A 17514-nucleotide genomic window follows, 5' to 3' on the forward strand; every position below is an offset into this window, starting at 1 on the left:
GGTATTTTGATAGGGATTGCATTGAATCTATAGATTGCTTTGGGTAGTATGGCCATTTTAACAATGTTGATTCTTCCTACCCATGAGCACGGTATATACTTCCACTTATTTGTATCTTCTTTGATTTCTTTTTTCAATGACATAATTTTCTGAAAATAGGCCTTCTACCTTTCAGGTTAATTTGATTCCCAGGTATTTTATAGTTTTCGACACAATTGTAAATGGGATTGTTTTCTTAATTTCTCTTTCTGAAAGTTCATCATTGGTGTATAAAAATGCCACTGACTTCTGAATATTTATTTTGTAACCTGCTACTTTACTGAATTCATTGATCAGTTCTAACAGTTTTTTGGTAGACTCTTTAGGGTTCTCTACATATAGTATCATGTTCCCTCTATTCTCACTTTGCTGAGAGTTTTTATCATAAATGGATGTTGGATTTTGTTGAACGCATCTATTGATATGACCATATGGTTTTTATCTTTCAATTTGTTAATGTGGTGTTTCACATTAATTGATTTGTGGATATTGAACCAATCTTGCATCCCAGGAATAAATCCAACTTGATCATGGTGTATGATATTTTTAATGTATTGCTGAATTCGGTTCACTAATATTTTGTTGAGGATTTTTGCACCAATGTTCATAAGAGATATCAGCCTATAGTTTTCTTTTTTTGTAATGTCTTTGCCTGGTTTTGGAATCAAGGTAATGGTGGCTTCATAAAAGGAGTTAGGGAGCCTTCTCTCTTCTTGAACTTTTTGGAATAGTTTGAGAAGAATAGGTGATAATTCTTCTTTGAATATTTGGTAAAATGCACCTATGAAGCCCTCTGGTTCAGGACTTTTGTTTTTTGGGAGGTTTTTGATTACTGATTCTATTTCATTGGTGGTAATCGGTTGGTTCAGATTTTCTGTTTCTTCTTGACTCAGTCTTGGGAGATTGTATGTTTCTAGGAATGTGTCCATTTCTTCCAGATTGTCCAGTTTGTTGGCATATAATTGCTCATAATACTTGCTTATGATCCATTGCATTTCTGTGGAGTCTGTGGTTATTTCTCCTCTTTCATTTCTGATTTTACTGATTTGAGTTCTCTCTCTTTTTTCCTTGATGATTCTGGCTAAGGGTCAATTTTGTTTATCCTTTCAAAGAACCAGCTCTTGGTTTCATTAATCTTTTGTATTGTTTTTCTAGGCTCTATATCGTTTATTTCTGCTCTGATCTTTATTATTTCCTTCCTGCTATTCATTTTGGTCTTTGCTGTTCTTTTTCTAGTTCTTTTAATTGTGAGGTTAGAGTATTTATTTGAGCTTTTTCTTGTTTCTTGAGACAGGCCTGTATTGCTATGAATTTCCCTCTTAGGGCTGCTTTTGCTGTGTCCCACGAATTTTGATTTGTAGTGTTTTCATTTTCATTTGTCTCTAGGTATCTTTTGATTTCTTCCTTGATCTCATTAATAACCCATTCATTGTTTAGTAGCATGTTATTTAGCCTTCATGTGTTTATGTATTTTCCAGGTTTGTTTTTTTATAATTGATATCTAGTTTCATACCATTGTGATTAGAGAAGGCGATTGATATGATTTCAGTCTTCTTAAATTTATTGAGACTTGATTTGTGTCCTAACATGTGATCTGTCCTTGAAAACATTCCATGTGCACTTGAGAAGAATGTATATTTTGCTGCTTTGGGGTAAAATGCTCTGAAAATATCTATTAATTCCATCTGTTCTAGTATATTTTTTTAGGCCCATTGTTTAGGCCCATTGTTTCTTTGTTCTTTGCCTGGAAGATCTGTCCATTGATGTCAATGAAATGTTAAAGTCTTCTACTATGAGTGTATCACTCTTGATCTCTCTTTTTATGTCAGTCAATAATTGCTTTATGTATGCCGATGCTCTTATGTTGGGTGCATGTATGTTTACTAGGGTTATGTCCTCTTAATTTATCGATCCCTTTATTATTATGTAATGCCCTTTTTCATCTCTAATTATAGCCTTTCTTTTAAAGTATTTTTTATCTGATGTAAATATTGCTACCCCGGTTTTTTTTTCATTTCCGTTTGCGTGAAATATCTTTTTCCATCCCCCCTTCACTTTCAGTCTGTGAGTGTCATTTGATCTGACTAATTGTGGGAATTGGTTGTACCCTCAAGATAAGAGTAGTTGTGTGGGGGCTGACCCCACTGAGTGGGATTTGCCCTAGCAAGCTTGTGTACTTGTTGCAACCACCCTTTGTGTGTTACACTAATGGGACTAGTAAGGAGTTGCTCCGTTGTGGTCTGGTGCCAGCCTCTGGATGAGTTGGTTTTGTGGCTCCTTGGGAGGGGCTCCCCCGTAGGCCAAGGTTAGCTGCTTTTGATTGCTCAGGGCTACCTGGTGGGAACTACAGACAGATCCGCTGATGGTTGTTGCCTATGCTGGATCTGTAGATAAGTGAAGAGACAACGCTGTAGGCAACAGTCAGTTATCCCCCCTCCCTGACCTATGGCAGTTTAGCAGAAGGTCCAGTGCTCCTCAAGGCCTGATACTGCCTGTCAGTGTCTGTAAGTTTCTGAAACTGGATGAGCCTCTGGGTGATAGGCATGTTAGGTGGTACAGGGACCCCAGGGTCTATTGAGTAAATTTCCCTCTGCCCCTGCAGTGTCAGTTTACATGTCAATGCTTTCTCTGTGGCTCCCTGTACAAGTTTACACTCATAGTAAGGTCAGCTGCAGCCCACCTTGTGCCTTGAATATGCTACCCCAGAGCAGGGGCAGCTGCCTATCAACATGCAGCAGGCACTTTGTGTATTGGATGGGACAGGAGCTCAGGGAGTCAAGGGCCATCAGGCCAATACAGACCCCTGCAATCCCCTCAGGAGATAACGCAGCTCATACAGGCAGCAGTAGTCTGTCCACAACTGTTTTCCTTGAAGTGCGTTCACTGCATTAGCCAAGGTGTGTTGCCTGCTCTGACTGCACAACCCCAGAACCAAGCAGGGCGGCTGAGGCTGCCTGTCAATGGGCTGCAGGCACTTTGTGGCTTGGGTGAAGTGGGATCTCAGAGAGACAAGGTCTGTTTGGCTAATGCAGCCTCAGTTTTACTACAGCTTTCTGCTCTGAAATGCGTCTCATAGTGCTGGTCGCCCCCTGGCAATGGACTAAATGAGTTTTGACGAATGTAAACACCCATATCACTGCCACCACAATCAAGATGCAGAACATTTCCATCACCCCAAAAAGTTTGTCATACCTCTTGGAAGTTGTTCCCTGCTGCTGTTCTGCACTTCCACTTAACCCCAGCCCCAGCCACAGTCAGTCATTGATCCACGTTCTGTTTCTGTACTATAGTTTTTTTCCCACTCTTTCGTAAACATGGAATTATATAGTATGTTCTCTTGGGTCTGGTTTCTTTTGCTCAGTCAGCATAATATTTTGAGGTTCATCCATGTCGTTGTGTATATTCTTTCCTTATTTTTTTCCGTGTTGGATTCTGTGGTTTTTGGATTCCATATCTTCTTGATTCACTTCTCGAGCAGGGTTGTATAGGAGGTGAGTTTTTAAGACTTTGCTTGTCTGATAATGTATTAATTCTGCCCTTTCTCTTGGTTGGTATTGATAGTTTAGTTAAGCATATAATTCTAGTTTCAAAGTAATTTTCCCTCACAATTGCTCCCTCTATTCTCTTCTAATTTCCATTGTTGCTGTTGAGAAGTTCATTGGCAACCTGCACCTCAGTCTTTTGTGACCTCATGCCACCTCACTATCCATAGTTTTCAGAATCTTCTCCTTATCCTTTTTGCATGTTGATAAGCCCGCTGTGCATGTGTTTAACTTGTTGTGCTGGCCACTCGATGGGCACTTTCCATCTGGGGCCTCTACCTCTCAGTTCTGAGACATTTTGCTTATATTTAATAATAATCTTCATGGTCCTCCCATTCATTAGGTTTTGGACCTCCTGGTTAATCCTGTAATTATGTTTTATTCTGATTGCCCATCTTTTTGGGCACCGGTGCTTTTTTTGTTTTGTTTTTGCTTTAAATTCTACTTCCTCAAGATTTATTTAAGTTTATTGCCCAGTCTTTCTATTCAGTTTATTTTGGTTGTCACCTCTTTAGTATTTAAGAACCCGTTCTTATTCTCTGATTTTTAAAAATAGCATCCTGTTTTTATTTCATGGAAATAATCTTTCTGAAGATATTAATTATAGTAGTATTTTAAAATTATTTTCTCCTACATTGTCTTCTCCTCTTCCTTCTACACACACACACCCAAGTTTGGTTTCTGTATTGTGTTTGGAGGCTTTTCTCAAATGTCTGGCAATCCTTGGTGTTTTAGAAAAAACCACTATAAGGCCAAGCGAAAGGCCTGTGGTGCAGGCTGGCTAGGGACCAGTGGGCTGGGCCTCTCTGTTAGGGCCTCCAGTTGTCAGTATCTGTAAAATTTTCCCTAGAGCCATTCAGATTTTTCAGAGAAGGCTCCTCTATCAGGACTCTTGCCTAGTGAATCTAAACCTGACAGTATTCTTGATTGTTTCCAGGAGAAGTGGCTTCACATACACAGTCTTTCACTTAATGCTCTGCTTTCAGCCTGGCCCTTTCCCACACTTCACTCAGCCTGCTGTCTCCAGGGCCCTCCTGGCTCAGCTTCACCAGAGAATAACTTTCTGTCTTCTGTGAGGAGTGGGGACTGCAACCTTAGGATCTAATTATACCTTAAAAGAATTTCTGTTAATCCCTTTGTTTTCAGCACCATGCCTTGTCTCTGCTGGTTTCTGGGCATTTCTGAGGGGGAATCGGGAGATCTCTGTAGGCACCTAGGCTTAGTGTCCTTTACTAAGTCACTTCCATTTCTCAGCTTTCAGTCTCTCCTAAAACTTGTCCCTGCTTCCACTTCCTTTGTTTTTGTGGGTGTAAACCTCTTTTATTCCTTCGGTGTAATTTTAGTTTGTTTCAGAAAAGGACATAGACGAGCACATGTTCATTCTGGCTCCTTTAACCTGAGGCCCACCTCCTCCCTCTCAGGTCTTTCCGTCTCGCCCATTGCAGGCATCCTCTTCCTCTACTCAGCTCTTCATGTGGATGCTGTCAGTTCTGAGGCCTCATCTTGTCGTGTACTTCAGTTACCTTCACATTCCGGTGTCTTCCACATCACACCCGTAATAGAGCTCCTCTCCTGTCCTTGTGCCCTCCTGCCTGCAGGGGGTGCCATGCTGTTAAAGGTTGTGCTTCACCTTCTAATTGGCTGCCTGGGATGCTTGGTTTCCCCTTAGCTGCCTGATGATGCCTGTTTTCCCTTTAAGAGTAACCTTCTTAATCCATTCATGAGTCTGCCACATTGAGTTGACCTCTTGCCTTTGTGCCCACTAAACCTTGTATAGGATTGCAGTTCTGGGAATTATAAAACCTGGAGTCCATGCCCTAGGGGTCCAGGAAACCCTTCAAATCATATGTTTAAGTTTGTGCCTTTGGGCATTTTCTAGGGAGCTCTGCAGCTCTGTGTTCCCAACATTAAGCCCCTTGCTTGCCATGATGAAGGTGTTTAGAATGAATGAATTTACTTGTCTCTTCATACATTTTTTTTAATTGCGTTATCTTGCATGTTACCCCATGAAATAACATTGCTCAAAGGTAGGTATACTGTGTGTGGGCACTTTATTAAATTTGTTTCATAACCGAGATGAGCATTTAGTTATACATCCTTTTAACATTTTCCAATCTAAAATTTTTGTGGCCTTATTACAGAATATAGAACTGCAGGGGTTTAATTATCTTTTTCTCTGTGTTGGAGTATACTCACATTTGTTTCTGGAAGAAAACTTTGACCATCCTTTCAGGAACTTCCTCAGCTCTCTTTCAAGTGGTAGGTGCTGGCTCTCTAACTAGGTGTCTGTCCCTGGACCATTATTACAGGGAGACGTCTTGCCTACCTTTAGCTTAGTGACAGCTAAAGCTGATAGCTCCTATTTATAGACAGTGTAGAATGGCCACCCTCCAGGTTTTCTTGGAGAGTGCTGTCTTCAAGTCTTTGCTACTTGGTATTTATCAAAAAACTGACAGAAATGGTATATTTGGGGCTTTTCTAAAGATATGTGAACTATCCATTCTTCAGAAGTGTCAGTCTGTCACAAGGCCTTCTGAGAATTTGATAAAAGCTAATGGATCCTCAACCCAGGATGATGATAATTTTATTACTAATAATAGCAAAAAAAAAAAAAAAGCTCCAGTTGCTCACTTATATACCAGATATTCTTCTAATCCTGGTGTAGGTATTAACTTTTATGTGTGTTAACTTAATACAGCAGCTCTGAGGAAGGTACTACTGTTTTTCCATTTTGCATTTATATAAACAAGCCTAGAGAGGTTAGCCTAAAGTCATAGCTGCTAAGTGGAGGAGCCAGTATTTGACTCAGGCAGCCTGGCTGTGGAGTCTGAAGCCTTAGCCTCTATACTTTGTTACCCTCAACTCTATAGACACACATGCATTTCACCTACAGTTCATTCAAGCCCAAGTTAGGTTCAGAACCTCACTCTGGATACTCCAAGATCACCCCTGGGTTAAGCAGGCTCAGGGAGCTGATGGGCTGGACCAGAAGGTACTGGCTCCTCCAGAGACTTACCTGAACTGAACAGCCATTTGAACACCAGAAGAAGCAGCTTTGTGAAACTCACTGCAGCAGCCTCTCTAGAAGGACTGTGTTAGTCTGTTCACGTTGCTGTAACAAAGTCCCACAGACTAGGGGCTTAAGCAATGGAAATGTATTCTTTCACAGTTCTGGAGGTCAGAAGTCTGAAATCAAGATGTTAGCAGGGTTGGTTCTTTCTGAGGGCAGAGAGAAAAGGATCTACTCAGGCCCCTTTCCTTGGTTTGTAGGTGGCCTGTTGACATCAGCTTTAAAAAGACAGCAAGGGTCTTCTCCCTGTAGATCACCCTCCTTCTATGCATGCTTCTGTGTCCAAATTTCCCCTTTTTATAAGGACATCAGTTATTGGATTAGCGCCTATCTCATCTTAACTAAGTACATATGTAATGACTACTTCCAAATAAGGTCACATTATGAGGCACTGAGGGTTAGGACTTTGACATATGAATTCTGGGGAGAAACGATTAAACCCATAACATAGATCCACAGGCAAAATTCTGAGCAATTGGTTTACGTTCTTCAGAGCAATCGGTTGGCTTTAACAGATTTCGAACACTGTGACTCATGGGACTGTTCTGTCTGCACCTTGGCCACATTAAGGTGTACAGGCAAATGTCGCTCAGCACGTATATGGGATTTTATGCTCCGCATTTTTTGGCTTTAATTCTTTTGGGGGCTATTTAATTTCTCACCTTCTTCCAATTATGTTAATTTGCAGTAGTTATGTGTAACCTGATAAGCCACTTTAAATTTTTAAAGAACATTTTTATTCCTTTAAATTAATTTAGGAACATTTATTTTTATTTCTTCGTTTGTCCTGCTTCTATTGGCTATTCTCTTGCTAGTTGCCTTCCTTTCCTAGGCTGGTCTTAGAGCACCCTCTAATATTTAAAGTCACACCTTCCTTGAAAGCTTTATTAAAATGGGAAAAATCCTTTGGGAAGCTTTGTTTTTTGTTCTGAATTTCTGAAAACATTTTTCTTCCTCTAGGGAAAATCCTTAAGTCTTATTTGTGGGGCCCTTTCCTGGCTCCGTGACTTTGAAAAGAAGAAACGTCAAGAGGAGGCACGAGTCCTTGAAACTGAAACTGTCCCCTTAAGTGATGGGAAGCATCAGCCCTCATTTCTCTCATCCTCCGGTCAAGAGACCCCAGACACCCTGAGGCCTGTTGGAGAACCTGACTGGGTTACTCAGTTTGTGCAGAAGAAAGAAGAAAGGGACCTGGTGGACCGACTGAAGGTGAGTTCCGGGATAACAAGCAGTGGGAGTGATGTAGGAAACAGGACTTCAGTGATTATTTTCGGTTGATTCTGAGATTTAGGTATCATGTGTTCTTTGCCTTTGCAGTGCCTCTTAGCTCTCCTGGCAGCTTTCTTAAGTCAGTGGTGCTGCACCCTTGCTGTCTTTTTAAAGCTGATGTCAACAGGCCATCTCTAGACAAGAGGTTGGCATTTCCCATTCCTTACCCAACTGGGAAAGGAACCTACCTCACTGTTGCCATTGGCAACATGGTTTAGTGGCTACAGACTCAATTAAGGAATGCATTTGATTGAGAGTGTGTGGCTTTGGAGGGATTATCCAGACTTCCTGAAGTGAGCAACGAGGCTGGGACCTGGTATGCTCTAGGGTCTGGTGATGAGCTGCTGCAGCAACCTTGAGTGCTGGCCAGAGGAGGGGGCACTGCCCATGTGAGGAGGCACTAGGCCAGGCAGCCCCAGTCACCTTAAGAAAGGCCTGCTTTGGGGCCTCCTACAGACGTTTCCTTTATGGCTTGTTCCTCCTTTAGGAGGAGCAGATCAGGAGGAAGAAGCGAGAAGAACGCCTGCAGCAAATCCGTCACGATACACAGCTCAAGTATGCAGCCAAGCGTGAGGTGAGTGTCGTCTCCCAGAGTGGCTGGGATGGTGTCCAGGCAGTGTCACGCTGCTTGGGGCCTTGTGGTATAGCTGAAGGACCTCAGTCTCCTCTCCCTGACCCCCAGTGGGTAAGTTCTTATCACCTATAGTTGGGCAGTTTGAGCTGAGGGATTGATACATGGGGTAGTGATACCAATAAAACAGTGAGGCCTGTGTTAATGGCATGTGTGTATTGTTCTTGGGGATAGGCACACTGAGGCTGCCTCCATCAAGGAGGTGGGGGTACCAGTAGGGTTACTGAGAGTTTTGTCTTTCTCCACCTGCAATGCTCCTGTACAGAGACAGGAAGAAGAAGAGACTGAGCGTCTCCTCCGCCTCAGCAGGGAGGTACTGGCAGCAGGAACAGGGGCCGAGCTGCTGGAGCAGCTGGCATCTGGGGAGGAGGAGCTGGTCCTCTCCGAGTATGAGAGTGATGAAGAGAAAGGAACAGCTAATGGGTAAGATAGCACTTCTCCACCCACCACCCTGCCCGAGTCTACTTGGGAGCTCCGGGGGACGCAGCTCCTTTCTCGTGCCCAGATGTCACTCATAGGGCATCTGAAGGGATGGAATGCCAGCCACTGCTCTTTTCCTCTCAGCCAGGCTCCTGCTCAGGGTGCATAAATGATAGTAATAGCCACCCCTCTCTCTCTGCCAGGCACCGGCTGCACGTATGTTAACTCTGTTATCCTAACAACAGTATTTGTGTCTCCCCTTTACACCTGGGGAACCTGTGGCCCGGTAAGGTGTAACGCCTTGGCCAAGGCCACAAGGTCAGGCAGGGGGAAGCTGGGACTTGAACCCACCCATCCAGCTCTAGATCTCAGGCTTTTAAGTACCAGACTACACTATGTAAGGTTTGGGACCTAAACCATCAAGGGATCCTTAGCTGTTTTTTTCACCTTAAAGCTTCTGTTGGTCCAGGTTTCTAATTTAGGAGCTATCACATATGGGCGAACTAGAAAACAGAGGTAACAACTAGGCTATTTCTGGACCACACTGCCCCATGTGAGACTCTCCTTTTTCATTCATGCTTTAGCTTCACAAATGCCTTTTTGGTGTCTGCTCTGGGTGTGGCACATTTCTAGATATCATAGACATTGAGCTGAGTAAGACAGACATGGCTCCTGACCTCAGAGAACTTGTGTTTAGTGGATGGAGACAGACAGTAAGTGTGAAAACAGCCCTTGTCTGAAATTAGCACATTTACCTATGAGGGCAATAAAACAGGGTGAAGTGGTGGAGTGTGGGGGTTGCACCCCCAGGTGGTGAGGTCAGGAAAGACCCTCTGAGGAGGTGATGTTTGAGCCGAGGCCTGAAGGATGGGAAGGAGCCATGGTAAGACTTGGGAGAAGAGCATTCTGGTCGGAGACCTGTGAGTACAGTGGTCTGGGAATGGAACGAGTTTGGCGCGTTTGAGGAACAGAAGAAAGGCCCGAGTGATTTTTACATGTCGATTTTATATCCCTTAACTTTACTGAATTTGTTTCTTAGTTCTAATGGTTTTTGTTAGAGTCTTTAGAGTTTTCTATATATAAGGTCATGTCATTTGCAAATAGACCATTTTACTTCCATTCTGATTTGAATGGCTTTTATTTCTTTTTCTTACCTGATTTCTCTGGCTAGGACTCAATACTGCGTTGAACAAGAGTGGTGAAAGTGGACACCCTTGTCTTGTTTATGACCTTAGAGGAAAAGCTTTCAACCTTTCATGGAGCCAGATGGGTATTAGACTTATTGAGAGATCACTTTGTAAATTATGTGTCTAACCACTATGCTGAACACCTGAAACTAATATAATATTGAATGTCAACTGTAATAAAAAAAGAATACATGGGTGATCATGGTCATGAATTAAATGAATGTAAAATGAATGCAGAATTAATATCTCAGAAATTCTTAGGGGGAAAAAAGGGTTCAACCTTTCACCATTGAGTATGATGTTCAGTGTGGATTTGTCACATATGGCCTTTGTGATGTTGAGGTACATTTCTCTGTACGCAATTTGTTGAGAGTTTTTATCATGAAAAGATGTTGAATTTTGTCAAATGCTTTTTCTGCATCTATTGAGATGATCATATGACTTTTATCTTTCATTGTACTAATGTGATATATCACATTTATTGACTTGCCTGTGTTGAACCATCCTCTCTTCCCAGGGATAAATCCCACTCGATCACGGTTTGTGATTCTTTGAATGTGTTGTTGAATTCGTTTTGCTTGTATTTTGTTGAGAATTTTTGCATCTATGTTCATCAGGGAAATAGGCCTGTAGTTTTCTTTCTTGTAGTGTCCTTACATTACTTTGGTATCAGAATGATGCTGGTCTCATAAAATAAATTTGGGAGTGTTCTTCAATTTTTTTGGAAGAGTTTGAAAAGGATTGACTTTTTTTTCTTTAAATATTTGGTAAAATTCACCAGTGAAACCATCTGGTCCTGGGCTTTTCTTTGTTGGCTCAGTGGCCTGCCCGTAAGCCCAGATTTTAGGACTTGCCTTCTGACTGAACCTTCTAATTCTGCCCAGGGCTGAGCTGTCTGGACAGCTTTATACATCTCACTCTGAGGGAGACAGGAGCAACAGTGCTCCGTAAGCCCTTTCCCACCCGCCCCCAGGATTGCTGTCCCCTAGAGCCCCTTGGGAGCATGATAAAGAATTTGAATGGAGTTTGTAAAATTAAGAGACAAAGTGCTTCTTAGGGTTCCTCTGAGCACGAGCCATTAATCCTACAGATTAGCTTGTTCAGCTTCTGATGCCTTTGCATTTTGAGAGAGACACAAGCCTCTGAGGAAACAACCAATTCTGAATGCAGAATTTTTGCTCTTCATTCCTTCACACATCCATCCTCACCCCTAGATCCTGTCGAGTTTATTCACTATGTGGCATGTGATTTAAATCCAAGCCTTTCAGACAAAGCTGACTGAACAATTCTTTATTGACCAGGAAGTAATACTCCTATAAATAATTTCTCTTCTAATAGCCCAAGGGAATTAGCATTTCTGCTTTTTTAAAAGAAAAATTGAATTACTGGGTGAACAGAATAATATCCATATGATGGCCCTACCTTATATACCAGGTAGAGCATATCTGTAAAAGGATTTTGTGTTTTGGAGGTTAGGAGCTTAGACTAATAATGTTGGCTAAACGTCCAGCCAAGTAATGCAGGGTTGACCACCCTCCCAGGGCAGAGTAGGCTTCGATGACATACAGTCACACATTGAACCTAGGCTGTGGGAATACTGTGTCCTCTCTCTGTTCTCTCCTGCGTGGCAGTGGGAGGATGGCATTGGTGTTAGCCTGGGGTATCTGTCTAACTGAGGGGGCAAACTGGCACTTGCTGCTATGGTGGAACCTCTGGGATGTGTCTGTCTCTTTCTGGTTCGGAGCTCAGTCCTCAGTTCCATTCTTACTTGTTTGGGTCCAGGGCTGCTCGCTCGCATGTGGTAGGTGCTCAGTAAATGTGTTTCTGGTTGACCCGAGTTTGCTGAGAAGACTTCTTTCTGTGTTTTGTTTTTCTCTCTCTCAGATTAGATGAGGATGAGGACGACCTGGAGGAAGAACATGTAACTAAGGTAAGACGCCATTCCTGGGCTTTCTGCCTTGGTTGGTCCTGAGTCCAGAACTCTTCATTCCTGGGGAGAATGCGGGAGTATCTCTAGCTGCTTCTCACTCTCCTGTCGGTGAGGAGCCTCCAGCTCACTGACTCTGTGGCTCCCCAAACTCAGACCTTGGTCTCTAGGTGCTCACCTGGCAGGCTGGCCTGGGCACCTGAGGAGACCTCTCCTGGGGGTGATACCTGGGCTCATGTGTCTCAGGTCATCAAGAAGCAGCCAGTCTGGGCCAAGGACTGGGGGTTTCTTTCTCCACTGGAGGCCGGGGAAGGTGAGGGCAGAGTGTCCTGCCCTTTGGATCTCTGATAGCATGTTCCTCTCTCTCTGTATTTTCATTTGCACGGAATGCTATAAGGCATGTTTGGTGCCGACAGTTCTCAGATTCAAAATGTTTGGTTTCATGCATGTAAGACTTTTGTTTTCTCTGTTGAAATTAGATGTTTTTCCCCTTTTCTCTTTTCTTCTCCTCACTCTTTTAAATCTTCGAAGAGTACAGAGAATGTTTAGCTCAGCCTACTCCTGCTTTGCTGTCAGCCCCGTTGTCCAAGCCATCTGGGAGGTGTGTGTGGAATAGCCGTCCCTCACACATTCCCCTGGATGTTAGGAGCTTTTTCCATGTCGGGGAAGTACCCTTTCCTAAGAGTACCAAGCTCTCCAGAACGGGTGGATTAGAGGCTGAGCATGACTCCTGGGAGGAGTTCTGTCTTGTGGGCATTCTCTTGAACTTTGGGAGCTGAGGGTGGTGTGAGGAAGCCCTGGACCCCACACTCACTGAGGTCTGCTGTGGGACAGAGTCACCTTGCTTTAGGTTTGTGTATTTGTGGCCACTCTCCCCGTCAGACCATGGCATTCCTTGATGTGCAGAGAATAATTGGGGATGTTGTAGTCTTCTCTTTGAAATCCCTCACTTTTCTTTGGAGCAGATTTATTACTGCAGTCGGACACATTCCCAGCTGACCCAGTTTGTACACGAGGTACAGAAGAGCCCCTTCGGCAAGGACACCCGGCTCGTCTCCCTCGGCTCTCGGCAGGTAGACAGAGTCAGGGCATCTTGGCCCTGTTCCCTTACCACTCCCTTCCCTGTGCCTTCGTCATCCTCTTCCAGGCACAGGAGGATGCCGGGCAGGCTGAGCTCGGGGAAGATCAGCCCTTTCCCTGGCCTTGCTGGCCCTTGGAAGAAAAGAGAGTAGGGTTGGGCCAGGAGGTCTCAGTGGGCTGCTGTGTGTCATTTAGCCAGCACCATTTTCTTAACTTTCTTCTCTGTTTTATAGAACCTTTGTGTAAATGAAGATGTGAAAAACCTGGGTTCTGTGCAGCTTATCAACGACCGCTGCATGGAGATGCAGAGAAGCAAACACGGTAGCCACCAGCACCCTTGAGCCATAGAAAGAGCCTGTGGGACCATCGTGTGGTCTTGAACAGTACTGGGAAAGGGAGGGGGGCGGGAGTGGAAGTGGACCAGGGCCACAGGAAATATAGTATCTTAAATGGAAATGGTTTCTTCCGAAAGAGCCTCCTTGGGAAAAGGTGTTTGTGCTTTTTACTTCAGTGCCTGGTCTGAAACCCTGGCTTTGAACACAAAGTAAAATACCAGAAGGTTATGTTGAGACCAGAATAAGTAGTACATGGAATGGTTTTGTAGAGTTGACCTTACAGGTCCTCTTCTGGCCATGGGGCTGGTTACCATTATTTCTGCCTTTGCTCCCATATTATGTCACCCACAGAGAGCAAGAGCAGAGCTGAGGACAAGGAGCCCAAGAGGAGAAGGCAGGAGCCCCGTGGCGCGTGCCCCTTCTACAACTACAAGCAGCTGCAGCTCCTCCGGGACGAGGTCCTGGTGGAGGTGAAGGACATTGAGCAATTGGTGACTCTGGGAAAGGAGGCTAGGGCCTGTCCCTACTATGGGAGCCGGTTTGCCATTCCAGCAGCCCAGGTGAAGACCTTGGAGGCGTGGGCAGTATTTCTTGACTCTAACTGTGACGTAGGCCACAAGGGAATTCCTCATTCCTCTTAATTCAGGAGGATGTCACCGGCTGTGGTTGGACTGAGTGACACACTACACACTGATGACACATAACCCACTCTTTCCTAGTGCATAGGATCGGAGGGGGCCCCAGGTCCCTTGGTGGCTCTGGGCGGCAGGACGAGTCGGCATTATGTGGGGACAGCAGAGAAGAGCCAGGAAGGAATGTATTCCTAGTGAAACCACAGTGATAGATGCCAGGGCAGAAACTGAGAGGATGCAGTAGGGAGCTGCAGAACATAAATCTATTTCCACATGGCCTTTCAGAGTGACTGTCCTAGCTATGTACCTACCTGCAGCATATCTGAGGCCTGTCTTCTGGACTAGCCATCTGAGTGTCATTTAAACAGAAAAAAACTAATTTGACAGGTCAAAAATGATTTCATTGTTATTCGATTGGTGTGATTTAACCGTTTTCTTGCCACTTCCTTAATTTGAGCGACTTTTGGAAATAGGACACTATTCAGGGAGAATGCCATATAAAAGATTGAAGTAGATTTTAAAAGATGTAGATTTTAAAAGATGTATGTCAGTAATAATTTTGCATGGCACTAAATGCTCATCAGCAAGTGCGGCGCTCGCAGAGAGAGCCAGGAACTCCCCAGCCTCACGGTCGCCTCGTGCCCTGCCCGTGTCTGTTTGCCGCCATGCGGGGTTAGCGCTGTAGACACTGCAAGCACAGGAAGATGTCCTGAAGTTTTTGTGATCTTCATTTTGTAAGGCACTTTTCACCTCGTTTTTGTTATGGTATCCCGTTGAAAAAAACTAAAGCAGGTGTTATCTATATTCTACACATGAGGACACTGGGGTCCAGGAGGGTTAAGTGATGTATCTGTTTTCTCACAGCAAATGAGTAATGGAGCCAGTATTAAAACCTGGGCTGTAAGTGTCCAGCTTTCTGGATTTCACTTTATCAGTATTCTTTTAACTGAAAAATCGTCGTAACACCTAAAAAATGTAGAGCACTTTTATTTTTGTTACCCCAGCCCCCCTTCTTAACCCTATTTTAAGATAGAGTTTATCAAACCTGTTTCGCAGATGAGGAAAATGAAGCTCAGAGGATAAAGTGACTTTTCCAGAGTCACACAGCTGTGAAGTGGCAGCTCTAGGACCAGAACCCTGGGCTGCCTTCGGGTACTCCAGTAGTTTTCACAGTATTTTGAGGAAACTTGGGTGCCCCGGGGGCTACGTTGGGGACATGGACAAGTCTAAGCAGCAGGGGTTCCACTCCCCTCTCCCCCAGCTTGTCCTTGGTTCAGTCAGAAGTCACATCAGCTTCAATTTTACGTTTCATATATGTAACATTCCACATAAAACTTTTGAGGAATGTTTGTTACTAAAAGCACAGTACGGTGCTACAGCTTTTTCTATACACTTATTCTGGGGACGAAATAAAACTGTTCACACCAGGAACTTAGAGTAGGCTGGGTGAGTCTGCTGTAGGAGGGAGTCCCGCCACCACTTAGGTGGCCACCGTCTCTTCCCCGCAGCTGGTGGTGCTCCCCTACCAGATGCTGCTGCATGCGGCCACCCGGCAGGCCGCAGGGATCCGGCTGCAGGGCCAGGTGGTGATTATCGATGAGGCACACAACCTGATTGACACCATCACAAGCATCCACAGTGCGGAGGTCAGCGGTTCGCAGGTGGGTTGGCATCTTCCTACCTGGGCCAGGACCTGCCATAGGGCAAAGGGGCATTTCTCTGCCTAGACCTGGAATTCTTCCAGAGATGGGACTTGGTCGAGGTGCAGAGTCAAGGCAAAAAGCCTCCTTAGAGTCTGACTGGCTTCCCAGCAGATCTCAGTTGTGTGGGGATCCAGCTCAGGCACAGTGGCTCATTCCATTGTTCTTCACTGGCCTGTGTCATCCTGAGTCCCTCCATCCCAGAATTCTGCTAACTAATTTTCCATGATCCAGGATAATGACGTGAGAGAAGCAAGGTCCTCGTGTAGTTGGATGTCATTATTATTGATATTGCTTAGAGGGGATGTTGCTTCAGGAATGCGCAAGATTTCTGAAAGCCACTATTTATTTATTATCTATTATGTGCCATGCACTATAGGAGGTATACTGACTCTGCATTGGGCTGGTATTCTCATTTTACATTGAGGACTTGGAGATTCAGAGAGGTTTAAGTAATGCCTAAGGTCACAGCTAGTAAGTGTGAAGCTGGGATTTAACTACTGATTTCTGACTCTGAAGCCCACATGACATTTCACCACCTTTACTGACCAATGCCTGTGTTGATCTTAGGCCAGGATGTAATGGTTACCGTGAACCATCACTCTTAGTAGATGACATGTCTTTTCCTAATCCAGTAAAAACTAGCAGGGAGCATCACCGCCTGAGAGATTCTGCCTCTTGCTTTTTTCCCTGACACAAAGTGGACAGTAACAGAACATACCTTATTTCCTCTATCAGGTCCCAACAGCCTACTGGCCTTTAAAACTCATACCTTTTGCTCTGTACCCAGCCCCACTCTGCTCACCTTGATTGTCTCCTGTGTGTCTTGGGCTGACATTTTCTCATATAATCCAAGATGTCCCTGGCACAGCCCTTAGGCTGCTTGCTCAGAGCCTGGTCTGCCTTCACACCCATTCTCTGTTCTCTCCCCAGCTCTGCCAGGCACATTCACAGTTGCTCCAGTACATGGAACGATATAGGTGAGACATTACCTCTTGAGGGGGAAGGGAAAATGAATGGGAGCCTTGGAGTCCTGCTCTGAAGACCTCAGCTTTCAGGTCCCAGAGTGAAGCTCAGAACTGGCGCGGACCAGCTCTGGGCACTTTTCATTTTTGCTTTCATGGTATCCCATCAAAATAGCTAAGGCAGGTATTATCCATATTCTACACATGAGGACACTGGGATCCAAAAAGATTAAGTGATTTATCTGTTTTCTCACAGCAAGTAAGTTAGGGATGCCACTCAACTTCACCCCTAAGTCAGCCTCTGAGAGGAAGTACTTAGGTTGCCATCTCCAGCCAGGCTCTGAGGGGTAGACACGCTGCTCGTCTCCTGGTTCATGGTGTGTACCCCACATAGGCCAAAGATGCTCAGGACGTAGCAGCTGGCTCTGAAGGCCTTAGACCATGGACAGCCTTTTTTCTGTGATAGTATTTGTAGCTCGTGACCCAGTTTGAAAGATGCCAGACAGCAAGGCCTCAGCTTGGGGCACTTAGAAGGGGAATTGCTGCTGGAATAACACCGCTTAATGTCCCTTGTTTCTTCTTCAGGAAGCGTTTGAAGGCCAGGAACCTGATGTACATCAGACAGATCCTGTATGTCTTGGAGAAGTTTGTAACTGTGCTGGGCGGTAAGGAGCACCACCCCCACCCTAACAGGCCTGCTCAGCTTACTGGACTTGG

The 17514-nt window shown here is 44.5% G+C and overlaps 1 protein-coding gene across 5 annotated transcripts in view; it reads left to right on the forward strand.

Annotated features, from left to right (window-relative positions):
• DDX11 (DEAD/H-box helicase 11) overlaps window positions 1-17514 on the forward strand; it is a 37053-nt gene that overhangs the window by 8665 nt on the left and 10874 nt on the right. For all 5 annotated transcript variants that reach the window (XM_025040966.1, XM_025040967.1, XM_015598487.2 and 2 more), the window contains 10 exons: window positions 7612-7860; window positions 8408-8494; window positions 8817-8974; window positions 12043-12088; window positions 13051-13158; window positions 13399-13486; window positions 13852-14060; window positions 15641-15793; window positions 16766-16812; window positions 17383-17462. In XM_025040966.1, the coding sequence (XP_024896734.1) occupies window positions 7612-7860; window positions 8408-8494; window positions 8817-8974; window positions 12043-12088; window positions 13051-13158; window positions 13399-13486; window positions 13852-14060; window positions 15641-15793; window positions 16766-16812; window positions 17383-17462 (1225 nt within the window). The remainder of the gene's footprint in view (window positions 1-7611; window positions 7861-8407; window positions 8495-8816; window positions 8975-12042; window positions 12089-13050; window positions 13159-13398; window positions 13487-13851; window positions 14061-15640; window positions 15794-16765; window positions 16813-17382; window positions 17463-17514) is intronic.

Source organism: Pteropus alecto, unplaced genomic scaffold (genome assembly GCF_000325575.1).
Source record: "Pteropus alecto unplaced genomic scaffold, ASM32557v1 scaffold76, whole genome shotgun sequence".
NCBI lineage: Eukaryota > Metazoa > Chordata > Mammalia > Chiroptera > Pteropodidae > Pteropus > Pteropus alecto.